Here is a 20,120-nt window from a genome sequence, read left to right as displayed (position 1 = left end):
TTGGAAATTCAAGAAGCCAACGATTAAAACAACAAAATTTTGCCTATTTTCAGATTACTTTAGCGCTTAAATGTTCATCGCATACACAAATCAGTCGTCGTGGCTTATGTATAAATTAAAATCTCTTGTTTTGAGTCATAACCTATTTGAGTTTCCGTCTTCGTTGAGGTCGTGCTAGCAGGATATCCGACATCGCCTGAAGAGAGCATGACAAACAGCGGTGTAGCTTACTTCCTAGTTTAGGGAAACTCTCAGTTGCCCAGTTTACAGTAACATGCTGTGGTTTCACTGGGCTGATTCACGTCCGCCTAATTATAGACCATTGTCGGCCTACATTTTATAACGACACACAAATATAATTTTCCGGTGCAGAGCAAATATCCGGATAATGTCCCACAGTAGCCTAATAATAATCTACAATAATTGAATAAATTCACACAAACTTGCCACAAAAAGACCGTATTGTATATGTAAATATAATATCGTGGGAGCGTATGTGATTCGACAAGAGATTAAACATGTAAGTATGACAGTGGTGGAGGAAGTTCTCAAATCTTTTAGGGGAGATCATAGGCAACTGTAACATTTTTGTTGCCTTTTTCTTCATAACTCACAGATTAATTTTAAAGTTTATTACTGTCTTTTGTACTGTGAACTATAAAATCTTGGTTGGACCCTCACAAATTCCACATCGTGGTGCTCTTTAGAAAAAAATTAGTCCATCCACACAAACTACAATTAAATTGCATTTTGGTCCCATTATTGCAAATGTCCTCATAACTTGGGAGCTAGTGACTAACCACAATAATTTAAAACAAAGTGCCTCTATCATACTCCAGCATTTCACAATTATAATTTGTTGCTTGGTGGACAGACGCTGGCCTATCCAATATGGTCAAATAATGGAAATTACTTACTGGGAGGGAGATTGATAAGGTATTATAAAATCACTAATTGCTGACATTTAGATGTGTGTGTAGATGACATGACATGACGTGTGTAGACATGTGCATGTGTGTGCAGTGTATATAAGTATGTGGATTGTGTATACAGGTGCAGGTGTGTGCCTGTATCTTTGTGCATAAGAAATTAAGTTCAGGTATACATGGATATGCATGTTTGTATATTATCTGCACCCTAGGTACTTCTGTATACATGCATGATATAATATGATTTAATTTAAGTTGAATTATTTTAAAAATGCATTTGTATATGTACACACATTTCCTGTTTGCTTTGTCATCATGAACAAATGAAAAGCTCTTCACAAAAAGAACTCATGTAGTAACCTACAGAAGTCATCTTTTGATGAAGTATCTGAATTTATCTGATATTTAATTAAGTAGAAATATAAAGTAGCGGAAAATGGAAATTGAATTTGAGTAAAACTACTTCGTTGCTTTCTGCCACTGAGGCGGGACGACAGCAGCATCAACAGATTCCTTTCTTTGTCATCACACGTTTAAAGTGTGTGTCATTAGACAGAAATTAGAGACTGTAATTTCCAGTCACACATCAGTCATAACCTCTTTCATTGAGGACTGTAACCACTGGAGGGCGCCATCCACTAATGGGACACACACTATGACCTGTTAGTATTCATTCAGAGTGTTCTTCATATATTTTTTTGGAGAAATTTGTTTATTGTCATTGTAAAATTGAGTATAGGTTTATTATAATATAATTACAGTTTGTTTATGGTGTAGGAATGCTGAATCTATGGAAACATATGATATCATAAAGCTGAATATTTTTGCAGACCAGCAGTGTGACACCAGATTCTGTGACCCAAATAGTACATCTATGGTAGGACAAACTACCCCCTAAACCTAAATCTGATGCTGGAAACCTATTCCAGGTCACAGAATCTGATGATGGGTCACAGAATATGGTCTCACTGACAGCATATAGACTCATCACAGTTTCATATGAATTTACCCCACAGTTACCAAACCACTAAGATAATATTTCAAATTTAGAGAGGATGTGTGAGGAATCACACAGTTAAACAGCAGTGTAGATAATGAAGTGAAGCTGCTATTGCTAGCCACTCATTTATTTTTATTTAATTATGTTTTACAAATACAGCCACGTGTCTTTGAATGCAATAAAGTCGCATACACTCATTTTAAGCAACACTGATGAAAAATGATTGTAAAACACCATAAGCTGAATTCAAAGATTTCTCCTTCTGCTATTTAACACCTGTTTTTTCTTCATGCACAATGTTCTGACCTCCTTATCAAACCGTGAGAATAGACACTATTGTCTTTAAAGAGATGTCTGCCTTCTCTCGATTATGATGGAACTAGAGGCACTCAGCTTGTGGTGTTCAAAGTGCCGGTTCAGTTATATTCAAGAGAAGGCAGAGATCTCTGCAGCTGATATGTCAAAACTTGGCTACTCATAGTGAATAAACAGCACCACAGGCCAGCGGAAAAATGTGTATTTTTTATTTTGGGGTGAACTGTCCCTTTAAAAACGATAATTAGGAATAAAAAGGGCCAGTAAAAGTTAGTAAAACATTAAGTACAATCATTAAAAGGTAAGAATGGAATAAAATAATAATTAAGACCAATAAAAAGTAATAAGACATGAGTTGACCTGTAGTCAAGCTGTAGTTCACTTTACATTGTATATCTTCACTTCAGTTTATATTGTTGCACTTATTTGGTCTGGTATCGTTCTACTGAACCTTTTGAGCAAAAACAGCTGTATGAAATATGAACATCAAAATGAGGTTTCGGTTGAATTGTAGCTTTTTGCGCTCTTCCAGGGAAATTATGCCACAGGAACGTGGCTCCCTCCCTTCCTCGATCATTTCACCTCTTTATCTGTAACGTTTACAAGAGTGAATCCTCTGTCATGTTTCCAGAGAAGTGAAAGGGGCTTGGTCTTGTTTTTGCGTGGGAGACGGAAGTGAAAATTCACTGACAATCATTTATAAATTTCTTGAGTAGCATTTCCCTTTAGGTACAGCGAGTATACCACGTTTTCACGAGGTTTGAGTTTGCAGGATTATGCTGCGCTCCACACTGTGGATCAGGATCAAACAGGCCTCTGTCATATTTAAGTTCCATCTAACCATCATTAACCTCATCCTCTGGCTCAGACTCAGTCATGAGAACAAGCTTTGTCTGTTACAGTACAGGAACATCAGAGGACGCTGCCATTGTGGAGTCTCACCACATTTGACGGCTGCTTTACGTCAAGCGGCCCACAGCGCACATGACTGTCTGATCTGTTCTTATAGCTACACGACTGTACGGATAAAGCAGTTTTTTTTCTCTCTGGCCTCTGAGTTTCACAGCTTAGGGATTTTGTCTTTCTCTGAGGCGAAAAATAAACCAAGAGGGGTTTAAATATCTTTGCTGAAACACACGTCAACATCACGGCAGCGTTGTCACTATAGGGAGGGAAGCAGTGACACTTTGGCTACAGGAGAAGGAAATCTCTCTTATCCCTGCTTTTTGCTGTCCGCATCAACTTTCCACATTTTCCCGAGCATTAGCAGGTATTTATGAGACATACTGTGGTTGTTACCTGCTGTTCGGCTAATGGCACCATTTTTATAATGCTCTCAAGCCTGAGTTTGAGAAAATGCTCTGTGCTGCTTCTAATGCGATGGTATATATGGTATGGTATGTATGAACTATTTTTATTGGACAGCAGAAAGTAGATACTGACAGGAAATGAGGGCAGAGAGACAGGCCTGGATTAATCTGCTGTGGGGACTGAGCTGTGTCCCCTACTGAACCACCTGTTTCAATCACTCTCTCCATGCATTTTGTATGTTTTATCTGGTAATAACATCCCCAATTCCCAAAAAAGAAAAAACAGAAAAATAGAATGCAATGATTTGCAAATCATTTTTTGATTCATATATGATATTCTTGCAGCACTTAAAAAAAAACTGGAAAGTTGTGGAATACTCAGAAAACTGAACTTTCAAAAAGGCAAACAGGTTAATTGGTGGCAGGTGATAATATCATAATTGGGTATTAAGGGGGCATCCTCGAAAATCTCAGTTCACAAACATGGATGGGTTTTGAGAAACATTGCGCGGGCAAATAATCCAACAGTTTAATTAGGAATTTAGGGATTTCACCATCTACAATCCATAATGTCATTAAAAGATTCAGAGGATCCAGAGAAATCTCTGCACGCAAAGGGCAAGGCTGAAAACCATCGTTGAATGTCTGTGACCTTTGACCCCTCAGGGTGTATAAAGGGTACTACATGGGCATGGGAACACTTTGGAAAACTGTTGTCAGTGAACACGGTTTGTAGCTGCATCTACAAATGCAAGTTAAGACTCTTCCATGCAAAGCAAAAGACATATCAACATGGGCAAAATACAACAATGGAGACCCTGGACGGTCGAGCAGCTGAAGTTGTATATAAAGCAAGAATGGGAAAGAATTTCCAGACGTCAGCGATACATTTTGCACCTGCAACACAAAAACATTTCTGATTGCGTTCAGTTTTGCTGCAGTATGACACGCTCTGTTCAGAATCTTAGATTGCAAGAGCATCTGCCTCCAATTACATGAGCCAGAGAGTACACTTGAACAAATCTGTGACCACTCCTCCACATCAGTGTTTTCCTCAAGATCAACTTCCCATTTTCTCTAAGTAGAAAGATTAACATCCTGAAAAAGCTTTCAAATATCTATCTATGGGAACTTGTTCAGTCAAAGTCTAATTCTGACCACATCTTAACTTCTCTTTTTCCATTTCTGCATAAACAGAAGCTACTGATACGTCATTTCCCAGAATATTCTTGGTTTGCCTTAACGTAAAATACTTGTGATAACCTTCTTTATTACATTTACACTGAATTTAAAGGACAGAAAGAGGAACAAACTTTTCTCAGTTCCATTTGACTTCCTAAAGTGAAATATGCTCCTTTTCATCTTTCTGTTTTTTATCTCATCAAGTCGGAGTTGAGGTCACAGAGTCCTTCACTTCCCATAATACAGTATATTCAGCCCCTGTTTGACCTGCTGCTCATCAAACTAATGAGCGGGAATGTACGAGGCGCTTGATATCGCTCCCCTGGCACAGCTTTGATGTGAAAAGGTCATCTGGAGAAGGTCTTTTTTTTTTTTTCTTTCAGCATGTGAGACGAGCTGCTATACGTTTCACACAGCATAGTTTGAAGACTCAGAGCGACAAACCGAGCATGGAGATGTGATGAGAACAGACCATCAAAGCACAGCAGCCTTTCTCTTCTGTATTTGAGCTGGTCGCCAGGCGTGAGATCACTTTAAGCTGTATTTAAATCACTTTGGCTTGTTACTAGGCTACAGAATGGTACATTTTACCCTGCCAATCAAAGCGTACAGAGTTCATCTGAGAATATTGTTGCTATGTGCCATGAAAAGAAATGTAAAGATGAGAGGCAGAATAATACTTCCAAAGCCATTAAGCAGGTAAGCTGACAATCATGTGACTGCTGTTATATTTAGTCTGCTTTTGTCTCCTAAATTTGGCGCAAGATGCAAAGTTACATCTAAACCGTATTCGTCCATTGAAGAGGAATGAGATGAAGAAAGAGCGATTGAATCACACCCATTAAAAACAATTCTTCGCCTCACGCCCACTCCCTCTGAGAGCACAAAAATCAACTCTGACCCACTGCTGGATCTCGGCTCAAGAAACGCCCACAGACGAACCTTTCAGCTTCATACAATAAAACAGTGGCCTTAATCTGCATTTCAGAGCAGGGATTCATGCATGACACCACCATGGGAATTTTCCCAGAACTATTAGAGAACAGGCATGCAACATGTTTACCATACAGGCTTCATCAAAAAGTGACCTTGCGGATTAAATATGCATTGATGTGACCAGCTACCGGCCTCTTTGAATGAATTAAACAGATTAAACACATGCAAAGTCTTAATAAGCTGCTGAACAGAAAAAATGTGGAAGGAAAAAAATGAATTGTATTAGGTGTTCATAAACTGACACATCTTGAGCACATAATGTTTGGACTTACCTGGGGGAGTCATATGTTTTGTCAGTCCCCTATTAATTGTCCCTACCAACTGTCCCCTATTAAGTAAATAAAGAGGCCAAGAAACCATGGCCTTTGGTTTTCTGTGTGTTGAGAGATTTACACTTAATTTGTGGCAATTTGATGTAACGCAACAAGCACGTTATGAACTAAAATAAAGTCTTAAAACTACATTCCCCCTAGAAAAGACAGGGCCACAACATTAGACAATAATACAGGCCCACTTTAAAACTGGGGCAAGCCATGCTAAAGAAAGATGGCCGATTGTTGAGTCTCATTCCCTGGTCGTCAAATACTGACATTTTGGGTTGGAAACTCTTTCTGAGCCACCTGCGTTAAGCTGGTATTCTACTGTCCGTGTTGGCGGATGCATGAGGATCCGCTAAGGTGCACTAGGGGTCATGTGATGTACCTTTCACCATCAAAGTTTGCACTCTTAGGCTCTGTGTGGACATCCATGTACCAGCCCATTTGTTGTGACCATGCATGCAAACTCATCTGTGGAGTTTTCCATGCAGCTATTACAGACGCCGATCTACTGCTTCCTCCAAGCGGACTCCAGAAAGGCGTCTGTGGGGTCCGCAGCTGTCCATGTGCGCGTCAGTTTGGGACTATAATAGAGGCCTTATAGAGACTTCTCGTGGTTCTGATTGGTCGTTTTCATTCAGGCACAGTGGATTCATGCAATGTCATTAGAAGCACTAGGAGGAGCCAGAGATTTAGTATGTCCCAGTACATAGTATGTACAGTATGTGTAGTACGTCAAATGCAGTATGCCAAAAATAACAGGATGTCCTGCTGCATTCAGTCGGATTTTGCAGTATGTAAGCCAGCATGCTGTTCTGGCTGTTCTGATTTACAGTTCTTTGTGATGGGTGTATGAGCAAGAGGGTCAAAGTTCAAGGTGCCATGTAGCAAGCTTCAATTGTGTACATGCATGCAACAGTACATATTTTTGAAAGGGCAGCTGCAGTATGCACAAAAAGTAAAAGGAAGGAAGTATGCAGTTTGGAATGCAGAGTATTTGTCTCATTTAATCAAATTACATAAAACCAACTGAAACACAGTAAAACTGGGATTCTGCCTGCGCCCTGAGGGGAGGGTCCTGGAGTAGCTGCCTGCTTTTCTGAGTTGGTAATCCAGCCTTGTTTATCACATGTGAAACAGTGTGATAACAGCGATAAATCCACCTATCACTCATACAGCTCTCATTTATTTCTTGTGTTAAAATATTAATTTTACATGTGCTCTTCAGAGACATAAATTTGATGTGGATTTACTACTTCACACATGATAAATTCGAGCAGAGTATGACATGAGGTGGACATACAATATTTCACATGTGAGAACTTTAAAAAGAAATGTGTCTTTTCTACAGAGGTGGAGGATATCCTTACCGCAATATTAATAATTTTACTTAAAGTAGTGGCTCCATAACTTTTTCTTATATGCCCCCCTTCAGAGGCTGAAAAAAGTTTACAAGTTTTCAAACAACACACGATTTCATTAATCGATCATTAAGAGGAAGGGGAAGCAACTGATAAAAATAGAATCCAAGTTGAATTTCTGTGAAATAAAGGTCAACATTATAGCATCACTGAACTCTTATTTGTTTATGTTCCTGACATAAATTCATTCAACCCCTCCCACCGACCCCTGTCGTGACTCTTTGTATGGCCCACCAGGGGGGCCCGCCCTACAGATTGAGAACCACTGACCTGAGGGACCTGAAACTCTCTCCATCACTGGGAATCAGGGCTGAAATTTAACACTTAATCTACTGCTTAACAAAATGGATTTACGCAGGTTTTATACATGCAAATCTGAGGTAGTTTTCTTCAATTAACTCGCTTCACAAATAAAGAGTTTACATACAAAGCATATGATGAACTAATGAAATATTACCAGTTTTATTGCGTAGCACTTTCAGCTGGATATTTTTCATTGTGCACTATAAAAAGAGTGAAAATGTTACCGAAGTAAAAGTCTGTAAGTACAATCAGCAAAATGTATGGCAACATTAATTAGCCTGTTATACTTTTACATGTTACATCATATCACTCAAGCATTAATATAAAAGCAGGATAATTCTTTTGAAGTTGGTTTAGGTGGTGTTAATTTTGAACTATTTTGTATCGGGCTGCAACTAATGATTTCATTATGGATTAATCTGCTGCAGTTTTTTTTATTTAGTTGTAATCAATTTGATTACTTGTTTGGTTTCTAAAAATTCACAAAACCGTGACACTTTGTCCCAACCATAGTTCAAAATTAAAAATTAAAAATAAATAAATAAAAGGAGAAGCAGCAAATCCTCACACTGGAACCATGAAAAGTTTTTGCATCCAAATGGTTTAAACAATTTAAAGATTTTTAATAATTAATCCTAATTAATTGTCTGACAATCAACTAATCACTGCCTCAATAAATGAACTAATTCCTTCAGCTGTACATGTTGTTGTAGAGGTAGTTTTTAATTCATCATGCATCGGTCATGTCAGAAAAGTAGTGACATAAAAAGTAAGTAGCATGAAAAGAAGACTCAAGTACAAATACTTCAAATTTGTATTTGAGTAAATTTGCTAGAACTGTGTTCCACCACTGCTATTTTCGTCCAGACTTTATTAAAGAACAGTATGCCCTTAAGTAACCTCATGGAAACACTTAATTAGGTCACAGGTTAAATGTGACTGCAATTACCAAAATAGTGGAGTAATTATTTTCCCTCTGATGGGTTTTATATTAAAGATCCTAATCAAGACATTCAATTTCACGCAGCACATTAGCCATAAACGCTCCTTTTGTTTCCAGGGTGATCTACTTCTTTTATTATTTTTTTTGTTCATGGACAACTAGAAGGAAGGGGGGCGGAGTTACAATTACAAGCCAGGCCGCGATTGGCTGAGAGCTGAAGCGCACGTGCTCCTGCTCTACGCCTGCTGCCTGGGAGTTTAGAGCCGCACAACAAGCTCGAGCCTCAGTCACGGCAACGTCCGGAGAGCCGCTGTCCTCTTTAACGGTCCGCACGTCCCTTTAACTAACGAACCGTAGACACACAACAGCTGACAGAAAAGAAAAACCGGCAGCTATGAAGGAGCAGAAGAGTTTTTTCCTCTGGCTGCAACTTTTCGCAGCTTGTCTGGTGCTGGCGGTGAACGGTAAGTTGGCTCTTTGTGTTTGTTTACAGTTTTAACGTCCCCGAGCGCGAGGCGGGTTATTGTCTAAGTTGCATTGTCCGTTAAAGTTGCTCTGTGAGTCTTTTCCTCTCACCCTTTTTTAAACGTGCCCCTCAGTGGAAACGTACTTGTCAATTTGCCGCCCACTTCGGTGTGTTTTTTCTGTTTTTTTTTTCTTTTTTATTCGCTGAGTGTTGTGTGGTAATGTGATGATTTAATCTCCGCCCGCCTGGCGCAAGTGCCACCGTCAATTCATCACCAAAGTAACGGGAGCAGCGGGCACTTTGTAGGTGGACAAGTTCAAGCGATCCTTGAATAAGTTGACAGGAACGTGTGGGAATGTGAGAAGTGAGACACTGTTTGGATCTGAAGCTGCAACAGTAGACAGCTGCAGCCAGAGAAATGGGCACAAAAACATCAAAAAGTGTATTTTTGTTGTCGTTGTTGTTACAGATTACAAGTACTTGCTCATCAAATGTGTCACAATAAAGTCGAAAATACTGGTATGAGAAAAAGTATTCAATTAAAAAGTCATTTTTACACATTTTAGGCTTGAAGTTGCCTCAATTTGGGTCTGACCTTAAAGGTACCATGTGAATCAGTTTACATGCAGCCTTGAGAAGTAAAGGGTACTAATATCTGTATCTGTACTGATACAGATATTAGGCAGAATGAAGTATGCAGAATATTGAATATATACATAAACACACATGCAGTACAGTGAGCCCTTAATAGTGTCAAACACTTGTGACAAAGATATGTAATGGAGGCAGGATATTTTATAGTTTAGCAATAAACTTTATTGTCCAAAATGATATCAGGACACTGAAATTAAACTTTCTCTGGTATTTTTCTAATAATTATAAATAACTATAAACACAAAAAGAGCAAAATATATGTATATATTAAACCTGAATTAAGAAAAACTATCAAATATACACAAAATTCTGCCTAAAAAAATCATATACACATCAGATTATATATATGACAATACTATTGTAGACCAGTATAGTTGTGATGGGCTAATAGCATGTAATCAGGATTACGTAATCGGATTACAACAAATAAGTAACTATAATCAGCCTGGATTATATTTGAAAAATGTACAGTTAGATTATATTCACATTGTCATGATTTACTTGATTACATTTTTAATTCCATCTTTAAAATATTTCAGTTTTAAAATTTTGATTTCTTTTGTGATAAGCGATGCTCTGATGACTCATGAAAAGCATGTCTTGCATACAGGGTTTCTTTGACAAGTGCTCCACTACTTTGTAGCTGTCTTTGGCTTGAGAAATACAAAACCTGATGGAAAAAATGCATTTTTAATTGCATTGAAAATGTTTTTAGATGTTTAAAGAGGAAAGTTTTTTATGAGATGCAGTATTTTCAGCGTTTGATTTTGAAGTAATCCAAAAGTATTCATTTGCCCTGGGAAAATCTAAAGGATGTGACGTTTGTGTGCGTTCCCAAGTGTCTTTCCTCTGTTCAGCTCCCCTTCAGCGCCAACAGTTTGCAACTCTAGCTAACGTTAGTCTGCTCATGCCAGCAAACAACCAGCATCCACCACAACACAAACTTTACTAACCTCATTTATTTGTTTCAGAGGACCAGTGTGTAGGATTTAGTGGCATCTAACGGTGAGCTTTCAGACTGCAAACACCTTGTCTCACCCTCCCCTCACAAGCATGTAGGAGAACCTATGGTCGCCACAAAGCTTGTATTAATCTTGATAGGCCATATGTAGAGCCAGTGTTTGGTTTGTCCGTTCTGGGCTCCTGTAGGAACACGGCAGTGTAGCGTGGTGGCCTTATTGTACTGTAGTGAAAACACAACGGGTCTTAATTTCAGGTGACTTATGATGCCAATAAATCCCTATAAATCTTACACAGTGGACCTAAACTGAAGAAAACAACATATTATTATGTATTTTAAGTATTTCAAATACACAAACACATCTTATTTTATCTGCCCAGCAAAAAACTCAAAAGTAGGCTAATCATACACATTTAGTCTGATTGAAATACTGTTCATCTCTATGTTCAGATACATTTTATAATCTAACAGATCAAAAAAATACTAATTTTGAATCAATTGTACACATCTTTTTCAGGTTTTATAGGCCAGGCGCTCATGTATGAATGTATGTTTACCTTAGGGCATTTTTGTGTAGAGAGCCCCCTTTTAAGGAGCGTGGCACATGCAGGCTGGCCATTATACTTGTCTAGTGTTAACCTCATGCCATTGGCGTTTGGCTTTGTTTGCATTTCCATGCATCAAACACATTTAGGCCGATGGACAAAGGCTGAAACGGCCTGATTCCCCTCCTGCCTTCGTTTTCTGCTCACAGACCAGTGGGAGAAGGCATCACATGTCACACAGGCTTGTTTTCCTTGGTATGATGATGTATTTTCCAAATGTACAAATGTTCCTTTTCCATTTACCAGTTTTTTTTTTTGGGTTTTTTTTTTACAGTGGCACAGGGCAGAATTCATGGCTTTGGTTAGCATTGTGTGAAAGACAGATTGTGTAATTCTTGTCACATGAAACATTTAGACTTTTGACTTTTTTGAGTTGACAAACAGCTCGACCTTTGACATGCTGGCTCCCTCTGGGATCCATCCTCACTATCAGAGGTCAGGCATATTTTCTATCCTTGGATTTATTTTTGAATGTGCAGGGAAGCATTGTCTAAAGTATTAACTCTAGCAAACCGTAGATCATATTACATAAGATGTGTGATTAAAATAGTCCTGCAGCATTGCATCTGCTTATGAAACATAAAACTTTCTTTAGAAACATACCCCTTGTTAACCTGTAGTTAACAAAAAGATAAATGCTGCATTTAACTGCAGCCTTACTAAATTTTGAGTCATGTGCACATGCTTTCCAGTGCTTGTTGATACACATTGCATGCTGTAGATACAAGCATGTGACTTATTTTGGAATGACATGAATTTTGTTTAATTTGGAGGTTAATGCAGGCATGTAACTTGGAACAGAAAGAAATATTTTCTTTTTTTTTTTTTTGTCCTGTAATGTCCTTTCGTGCCTGTGTGACAGACAGGCTGCTGAATTTTTCCTCGGTGCATCATAAATGTTTGATGCACTTTTTTGTTTAAATTGAAACTGAAAAAGCACGCAGCCCGAAGAGAAGCACACATCCCAACATGTTTGTCCCTCGATGTTCAGGAACAGGACTGCCTTGGAGAATAGGTGTGGTTTGTTGCGCTGACCACACTGTTGAGTCACTTTTCCGGATGCGGCCGCCAACACAGACATGCCAGTGAACTTCCACCCACAACAGCGCTCACTGAGACCTTTCCACGCTGTCAGGGAGTTGGGGGTGGGATGGGACTTGTTGCTGCTGTGTCATGCAGAATGTTTACAGGGCAGAATAAGAGCTGAGGGGAGAGGGTTTTTATCCCCTGTGTTTTACCTGATCAGGCTCAATTCAGCAGGTTGTAGCTCACTTGTCCAATCTGTCTGCTGCTGAGGGGAGAGAAGTGGAAAATGGCGTTCTGTGTCAGGGCTGAGGCTGTCTTTTCTCACAACAAGACCACTTAGGGTAACTGAGTGAACCAGGGCTAAATATAGCCAGACGCCGGGCCAATGGCATGGCAGGAGTGTGTGTATGTGTGTAATTTGTGGAAGGCAGGTGCATATGAATACTTTTCAGTTCAAATTAGTGCAGATTTGCTAGTGGGTATAATAGGTTTTGATTGCCAACGTGTCAACGTGTACTTAACGAGGAATTTAATTTTCTTCTAATGCGACGGATGCTCCTAATTTATTGGATGAATTATGCTTCTCGCCCTTTTCTTGTGCTTACAACAGGGCTCCAACTAACAATTACTTTCATTAGTGATTAATCTGTCAATTATTCTCTTCATCAATTGATTAGTTGTTTAGTCCATTAAATGTCAGAAATGTCTCCCAGAGCCCGAGTGACGTCCTCAGATGTCTTGTTTTGTTCTCAACCCAAAGATATTCAGTTTTCTGTCAGAGAGGAGTAAAGAGACCAGAAAATATTTGCATTTGAGAAGCTGCAATCGGAGAATTTGGACATTTTTTCCTAAAAAAAATAAGACTAAAAATGACGAATTGAATTTATTGATAATCAGAAAAGTTGGTGATTAATTTAATGGTTGATTAGTAATCAGTGAATCAATTAATCATTGCAGCTTTAGCTTACACTATTTCTTTTTCTGACTAATAAAGTTTCCGTCATTATTGCCTTACAAAATGTATTATTCTCAGTTTCATTCCAGTATTTTAGAGGAATTTGTACCCTGAAAAGAGCAATATTGTGGGAAAAAAATGAATACAACATTGTGTTTTGGCTTGAAAATGCTAAAATTGGGGATAAAATTAAATTAGATATTGAATATTGGTACAATATAATCAGAATGGATATTATATCATTAGTATATATCATAATCAATAGCAGCAGACATCAAAGTCCCATGACAACTGAACCAAAAGAGTGGAATGGAGCTGAAAAAAAAAAGAGTTAATTAATCAGGTGTCAAACAAATGAACTCTCCACCTTCCTGATAATTAATTAATTGCTAAAGCCTAAACTTATTTTAGGTTCTTTAACAGTGATCTTACCTCAGAACACAGGAGCTGCTGATGGGATGTTTAGTTAGTTAGTGTTATTGTGTGATTTTGATGTTTTAAAGGTTTAGTTTGGATTCAGCAAAGTCACACAATAACACAAACAAACTAATACATCAAGGCAGCAAACCAGTAGACCAGCAACTCCTGTGGTCTGTGAGATAAACTGACTGATTTTACCAGTGGAGTCTGGTTGAGTCAGAGAGAGTGATATTTGGCTTATTTAAAGGCAATTTCTGCCTGACAGCAGTACATTGCTTAGCTTCTGTGCTGATATTCTCCAAAGTATCGGTGTATTAACCGGCATCTACTGTAGATAATACACTGATTATGGACCTCATGCAATGTGTGGTAGTAAACTGAATGTCTTTGAGGTTTGGACTCTTCGTTGGACACAGTAAGACATCTGGAAAAAGTCATGTTCGGCTTTGGGAAGTTTCGATGAAGCCTACTGTAATATTTTCACATTTAATACACAAAACATTTAATCAAGAACAAAATATTCAGATTAATTGATAATGAAAATAATGGTTTGTTGCCGCCCTGTGGGTATTTTGGATGGAAAATCATATTTCTTGAGTGTCAGTTTCTGAATGTGTGTGAGAGAAATGTGAGTGTGTGTGTGTGTGTGTGCGCGCTCCATTGTCAAATCTGTCTCTTACCATCTGCCTGTATTGGGTCTTCCCTTCAGGCTGCTGTCTTCTTCAGCTCTGATGACTTTATTAGTCCTTTTCCCACCAGATCCCTCAGGACACGACCGGCTCGTTTTCTTCCAATTTGAATTTTGAATAGCTTCCTTAATCAATGTTTCATTGCAGTATGGAGAATCTTCTAATTTGGGCCACTTTATTAGTGTCTGCCGCCCCACTTTCCAATCTGCCATGTTGAATATTTTACACGCTGTCATGTGAGCTGAATACTGAGTCAAGGACAAACTCGTGAATCCAAGAAGAATACTTGTTTACATCTTTGGGCTTATATGATGAGAGAAAATTTAAAACTTTTTGCAACAGCGGTTTATTGATATATATAGTTGTACATGCAACTCCACTGATTTTAGACTGTTGCTGTGTTACTATTCCAGGCTCCATTTCAGTTACAGTACTTCAGAGAAAAGCTTGTTGTTTTGTTGATGGTGCGTGACGCCTGTGTGTATTTTTAGAGGCTGCCCGTTGTTTTTTTATTTTTTCGAAGCTGCAGCAGATGGCTATGTTGCTCTGGAGTAGCACATACAGAATACAGGAGGCTCACCTGCAGCTGGAGGACTGCTGGTCTCAATGTTAAAAAGACTCGGGTTATTTAAGGACACGGGTGGACTTGGCCTCGATAATTCCATTTCCCATTACACATGTCCAGGTTCCCTTCTCCTTAATGTCTCCAGCACTCAGTGGTGCAGTTTGACAACAGACTGAATAAGCAGCGGTCTACAGGTCTCAGACCTTCTTATTATTCTTCAGCACATCCTTAACAGTTTTAACAGGGACTGGACGCGCATGTTTGTGACGCAGGCTTCCCTCTGACTTTCTGGAACACTGAGTTCCCACACTTGCCTGCTAGCCTATACACTCCAGCATGCCAGTGTATGCGTGACAGAGCAGAGGGCAGAGCGTTTACTGTCTTCAGGCCTCAGGACACATCAGATATAAGCACTGACGTAACCACACAAATGCACATGCACATACTCAGAAGCATGCATTTATGAGCCCTTACACAACCACCAGGTAAGGAGCAAATGTATGGACCTTGACTTTGTAACCTCATTTCATATTTGCTTCTTTTCATAGCTCCCTTTACCAAGCTTTTTCCATCAAAGTCTTCTTAAACTGTCTAAGTGTATTATTTTGTGCATACTTCTGATTTATTCCATGTCATCTTTGATAAATCAAGAGTAATTTAGATGAAAGACATTCTTGCCCCGGCCCCACTCTGTGTATTTTCCAAAAGCGGCAAATAGCATGCTCTGTCAGTGAAACCTCTGTAAAACAGCCCAGAAATGACTTTGTTTTGCATCAAACTGATTAAGGCTTGCCTGCTCACTTAGATCAATTTAATCCGAAATGCTATTTTATCTCCATAACCAGTGGCTGTTTCTTTAATATAAACTGCAGTGAGTGTCCTCAGAGTCCACCCCCACTCTCTATGTCCTGAAATGCCTTCCCTGTCTCCATCCTCATTCATGGTGCAGAGCCCTTAAATGACTTCCTAGAGCAAGCCAGAGTAGTTTTACTCTGTTAGCCTTAATTGTGTTTTTCTCTTTCTCTCTGTTCACCTGGGCTCAGTAACAGCTGACTGACTTGGAGTGACTCCTTCCTCTGTGAAGTTCCCACATGAGACATGCGCGGCATGTGTTGTGCTGCCACTCATTTGCTTCCAAGAAGTAAACACAAGACTCGTCAGGGTCACTCATGCAACTCCAGCCATCTGGAGCAGCAAATGCCTGCAATCATATAATGGACCAGTGTGTAGGATTTGGTGTGAAACTCCAAAAATGCGAAAGGCCGTTCTGGGCTACTGTAGAGCAGCGTGGTGTCTTTTTTGGAAAACTGCAGATATAAACAGCTCATTCTAAGGCAATGAGAACACAACAACTTGTATTTTCAGCTGATTGTGCATTAATGAAAACATACTTAAGAATATTATGTTCACTTTCTGTCATATTCTGCCAATAAATCCCGTAAATCTTAAACACTGTACCTTTAACAGTTTTCTGGAAGCTTTCATAGCCAGGTTGCAAGTGGATGTGCAGAGGCAAAAATATTTCACCAGTACCTAAATGAAGTGTGATAACCGACTCTGTAAGATGATTGTTTGCATAGAAATATTGCTTCATGCACTGACATGATATCCAACCCCAGCCGTGTCCCTGTATCTGTGGCTCAACCTTCTGCAGAATCACATACGTAAACCTTGTTTGTGGGTCTCACTGGGGACTGAATCATTATGTGATTCTGACTCTAACCGCTCTCTGTTTTTGGTCTGGTATTTGAAGCTCATTCTTGGGCTGATGCATTATGGGAAAGGCACAGACCATGACTCATAAGGAGTGAGAAAAACACAATGCCCTGTGGAAATGGCGTGCCCTGCCAAACATAACTCCACATACCTTCCTAATCTGTCATTGTGGAGAAAGTCGGGCACTGTGTTGGGTACGTTAACACTGGTGTAATGTTGATAAGTGTGTTTTCACTTCATTATTAAATGCTGCAAAATAGATTTGTGTGGCTGCATCCTCAGATGACTCATGGCCTTCTTTTGTAGTTATCACAAGTAATTAGATAGAATATCAGTGTGTTGTTTACATAATGGAAGCAACTGTTATGTTGGTTCAACGGTTTACAGGTCCACACCCACATTTACTGAAATATCAAGACAACATTAACATGCTGAGGCTTGTTTTAATTGTAGTTCCTGTAATAAAAAGAGTCACTGCTTCAATAACAGCGTTGTTATAGAGGTCAGTGAGACCTTAAGTTTTGTGCTCATACTTGATGTATTTTTAGATAACTGATAAGTTCAGTGATTTTTTCTTTCTGTTGCAGCAGCTTAAAGGGTTAATTTACCCAAATAAAAGCATTGGTTGGTATCTAGCCATGCAGATAGTTTTTTTTTTTGTCCAGGTTATTAGATATGCATCCCTGAGATTTTATGCTGCTCCCAAAACAGGAAGTGCTGTTATACGTGATGAACAGTGTGTCTGAAAAGAGTCATACTAGTGTTCATTCACAACAACACAACAATTGCACTCGTTTTGGGTATGTACTGCATTGTGTGTGATTTCAGATGCAGAGATAAGTCTTGAGTTGTTCCAAGTTGTTGAGCACCACAAACTAAATTTTATGCACCTGCACTTTATTGGGTCAGAGGCAGAAATGTCAGAGACAAACATCTTATAACCTAACTGCAAAATTATCTGCAAGGCTACATTTCACTAGAGTTTAGTGAGGAAATATGTGTTTTTTCATATTAACTGACATGATCCTTTAACCTGTGGTGTGTCAGGTTGAACTGTTGAAATTGAAAGTGAGCTTATTTGTGAAGCAATGATTTCTCAAAAACACGAAACTGAAACTACAGCCACAGATTTCCCTCGTAACATAAACTTACTCTTATCTGAAACTGGATTTGTCTGTTAGCTGTTCAAGAGGTTAAGTCTCTGGTTTCCTCTGAAACAGCAGCAGAGCTTACAGTTGACTCGGGGTGGAAACCACATAACATAAGCTGCGTATTTTCTTTAAATGGTTGAATTCAAAGTCATTTCTTGTTCTCAGTGTGTCTCATGACTCTTGTGCAAAGAAAAATCTGCTAAAATCCTACCGTATTTCATAGAGTTAAGTGTGTAGTTATGAGCAGGCGAGAAAATAAACGCTCTATTCTTAATTCCTGTGTAATTTCATACAGATGTTGTTTTTACAGACAGTGGCATCACTTCGGGGATTTTTAAAGAGGCTCTGGTGGTTTGACCACTGTCTCTTGGCCGACCACCTTGACTAATACATCACAAATTTCATTTCCTCAATGAATCCAGGCAATCTCCCCCCAAATTACTCCTCAGTCTGGGCAGACCACAAGTGACAGTTAAAGTCTGGAGTTGTCTGTCTCTCTGGTCTTGTGATGTTATTTCAAGTTCAATAATCAGATTTTCTCAACAAGAAGTAGTTTTTAAACTTGTACCAATAATATACCCTGTTTGAAATATTTTTTTCAGCCAAATATCAGTATCTGATAGCTCAAAACATTTTTGGTTGGAAAAGAAAAAACTTATAGCTTATATAGAGACGTACAGTACAGCACTGCTCCATCTGTGTCTGCTCTTTAAGGTAAATCCCATTAGAAATACTTTAATAATGAATCAATTTTCTTGATTTTCATCTGTTATTCAATACCAAAACTCTCACCGTGTGCTTTGAGGATTTATGGCAGCTGACAGTTTTTATGGCAGTTTAAGATTGCATTGCAAATAGGAAAAGTTAAAATAAGATGCGGTTTAATCAAACTTACATTTTCATTTTTGATAGCAGAATTATTTTAGGAATTATGAATGACTGATATTAACATTTTTTAAAAAGGTCAAGCAGCCTACTTCGAGTATCCCGAGGGATACTAGTGCCCCTTTTTAAGAAACATTAAACTATTCTTGGAAGGTCATTTACTCAATATTGTTGTTTCTCAGCACCAAGAGGGTTTCCTGAAGGGAGCCGTCTGCCAACGAAGGAAGGGAGGTCGTGTTCCTTCCCAAAGATAAACAGACATCAGTTTTGGATGAGGATGTGTTGGCGTTGCCAGTCTAGCCTGTTGCCTAAGAGTCCCATGGGATGTGAAAGCACTTGAAGGCCATGACACTGGATACAGCACTGATAAGACTGGACATCTATGGGAAGTGCAATTCAGTTGATAAACAGCCAAACAGGATGCCAGCAAAGTGGATCTCTTTTTGTCTCATTCTCCCGTCTCTCTCAGTGTATATATATGACACAGTCTATTCCACATCTCCTTGATTGGTAATGGATAAACAGAGGCTGTAGTTTTACATCATAAGACAAATGCAGCCCATAAAGTACAGTATGGTCATTTAAGAGCTAGTCTGTACTGTTGGACAGAGTTTGCACTGAGTAAACTGCTGAAAATAAGAAAGACGGGCATGTAGTGTAGGGTTAGAAAGATGGGGAGGACACAACGATGCACAGGAAGTTAGAAGTCTCTTCAGAATGCCATTTTGAGCCGTGGTCTTGTGGCCTCCATGAATTACACCCTCAACGGTACTAAAACGCCACTTTCTTTTACTATAGAAGTCTAAAAAAAAACATTTATCTACTCCCACGAGCCTACTTTGTGTGAGGTGGGAAGAGGTACCCCGCTGAAATGTTGGAAAAAAAAAAAAAAAACAGGGTCAGAGATCCGTTTTAGCCAGTATGGCAGACACTGTGGTGCTGAAGCCACCAATTTCACACTTGGGGTCCAACCTCAGTTTCCTAAACAATTATCCAAATGATGAGTCTTGATTTGGAAATGTCCTCCCTGTCTTCACGGGTGTTAAAAACCTCCCAATTATTTACTGCCCCCACATTCTAAGTGTCAAAACAGGGTATAATTGAAAAGTTGACATCTAAAATGCTATGTGCTGTATCTATATTGAGAAGAATGTAATTACTGCTTTATTGTTCAATATATTAGTTTAGATGCTAAAATTCTAGCTAGGTTACCTCATGTATCATACTTGATCCCCAATTTTTAATGTTGTAATATTTTCCAAAGGGCAGAAATCTCTCTTTTGGAACCAAACTCTATCTGGCTGCAAATCA

At 38.9% G+C, this 20,120-nt stretch overlaps 1 protein-coding gene across 4 annotated transcripts in view; it reads left to right on the top strand.

The window, feature by feature from the left end:
* Nucleotides 1-8,982: 8,982 nt before the first annotated feature.
* The window catches only part of mfge8b (milk fat globule EGF and factor V/VIII domain containing b), a 29,070-nt gene continuing 17,932 nt past the window's right edge, over nt 8,983-20,120 (top strand). For all 4 annotated transcript variants that reach the window (XM_084733967.1, XM_084733966.1, XM_084733965.1 and 1 more), the window contains exon 1: nt 8,983-9,180. In XM_084733967.1, the coding sequence (XP_084590093.1) occupies nt 9,111-9,180 (70 nt within the window). In that variant the 5' untranslated portion in view covers nt 8,983-9,110. The remainder of the gene's footprint in view (nt 9,181-20,120) is intronic.

Source organism: Lutjanus erythropterus, chromosome 13, assembly GCF_056507025.1.
Source record: "Lutjanus erythropterus isolate fLutEry1 chromosome 13, fLutEry1.hap2, whole genome shotgun sequence".
Lineage (NCBI taxonomy): Eukaryota > Metazoa > Chordata > Actinopteri > Lutjaniformes > Lutjanidae > Lutjanus > Lutjanus erythropterus.
The sequence above is the reverse complement of the archived record's forward strand: the minus strand, read 5'-3'. Positions and strand labels throughout refer to the sequence as shown.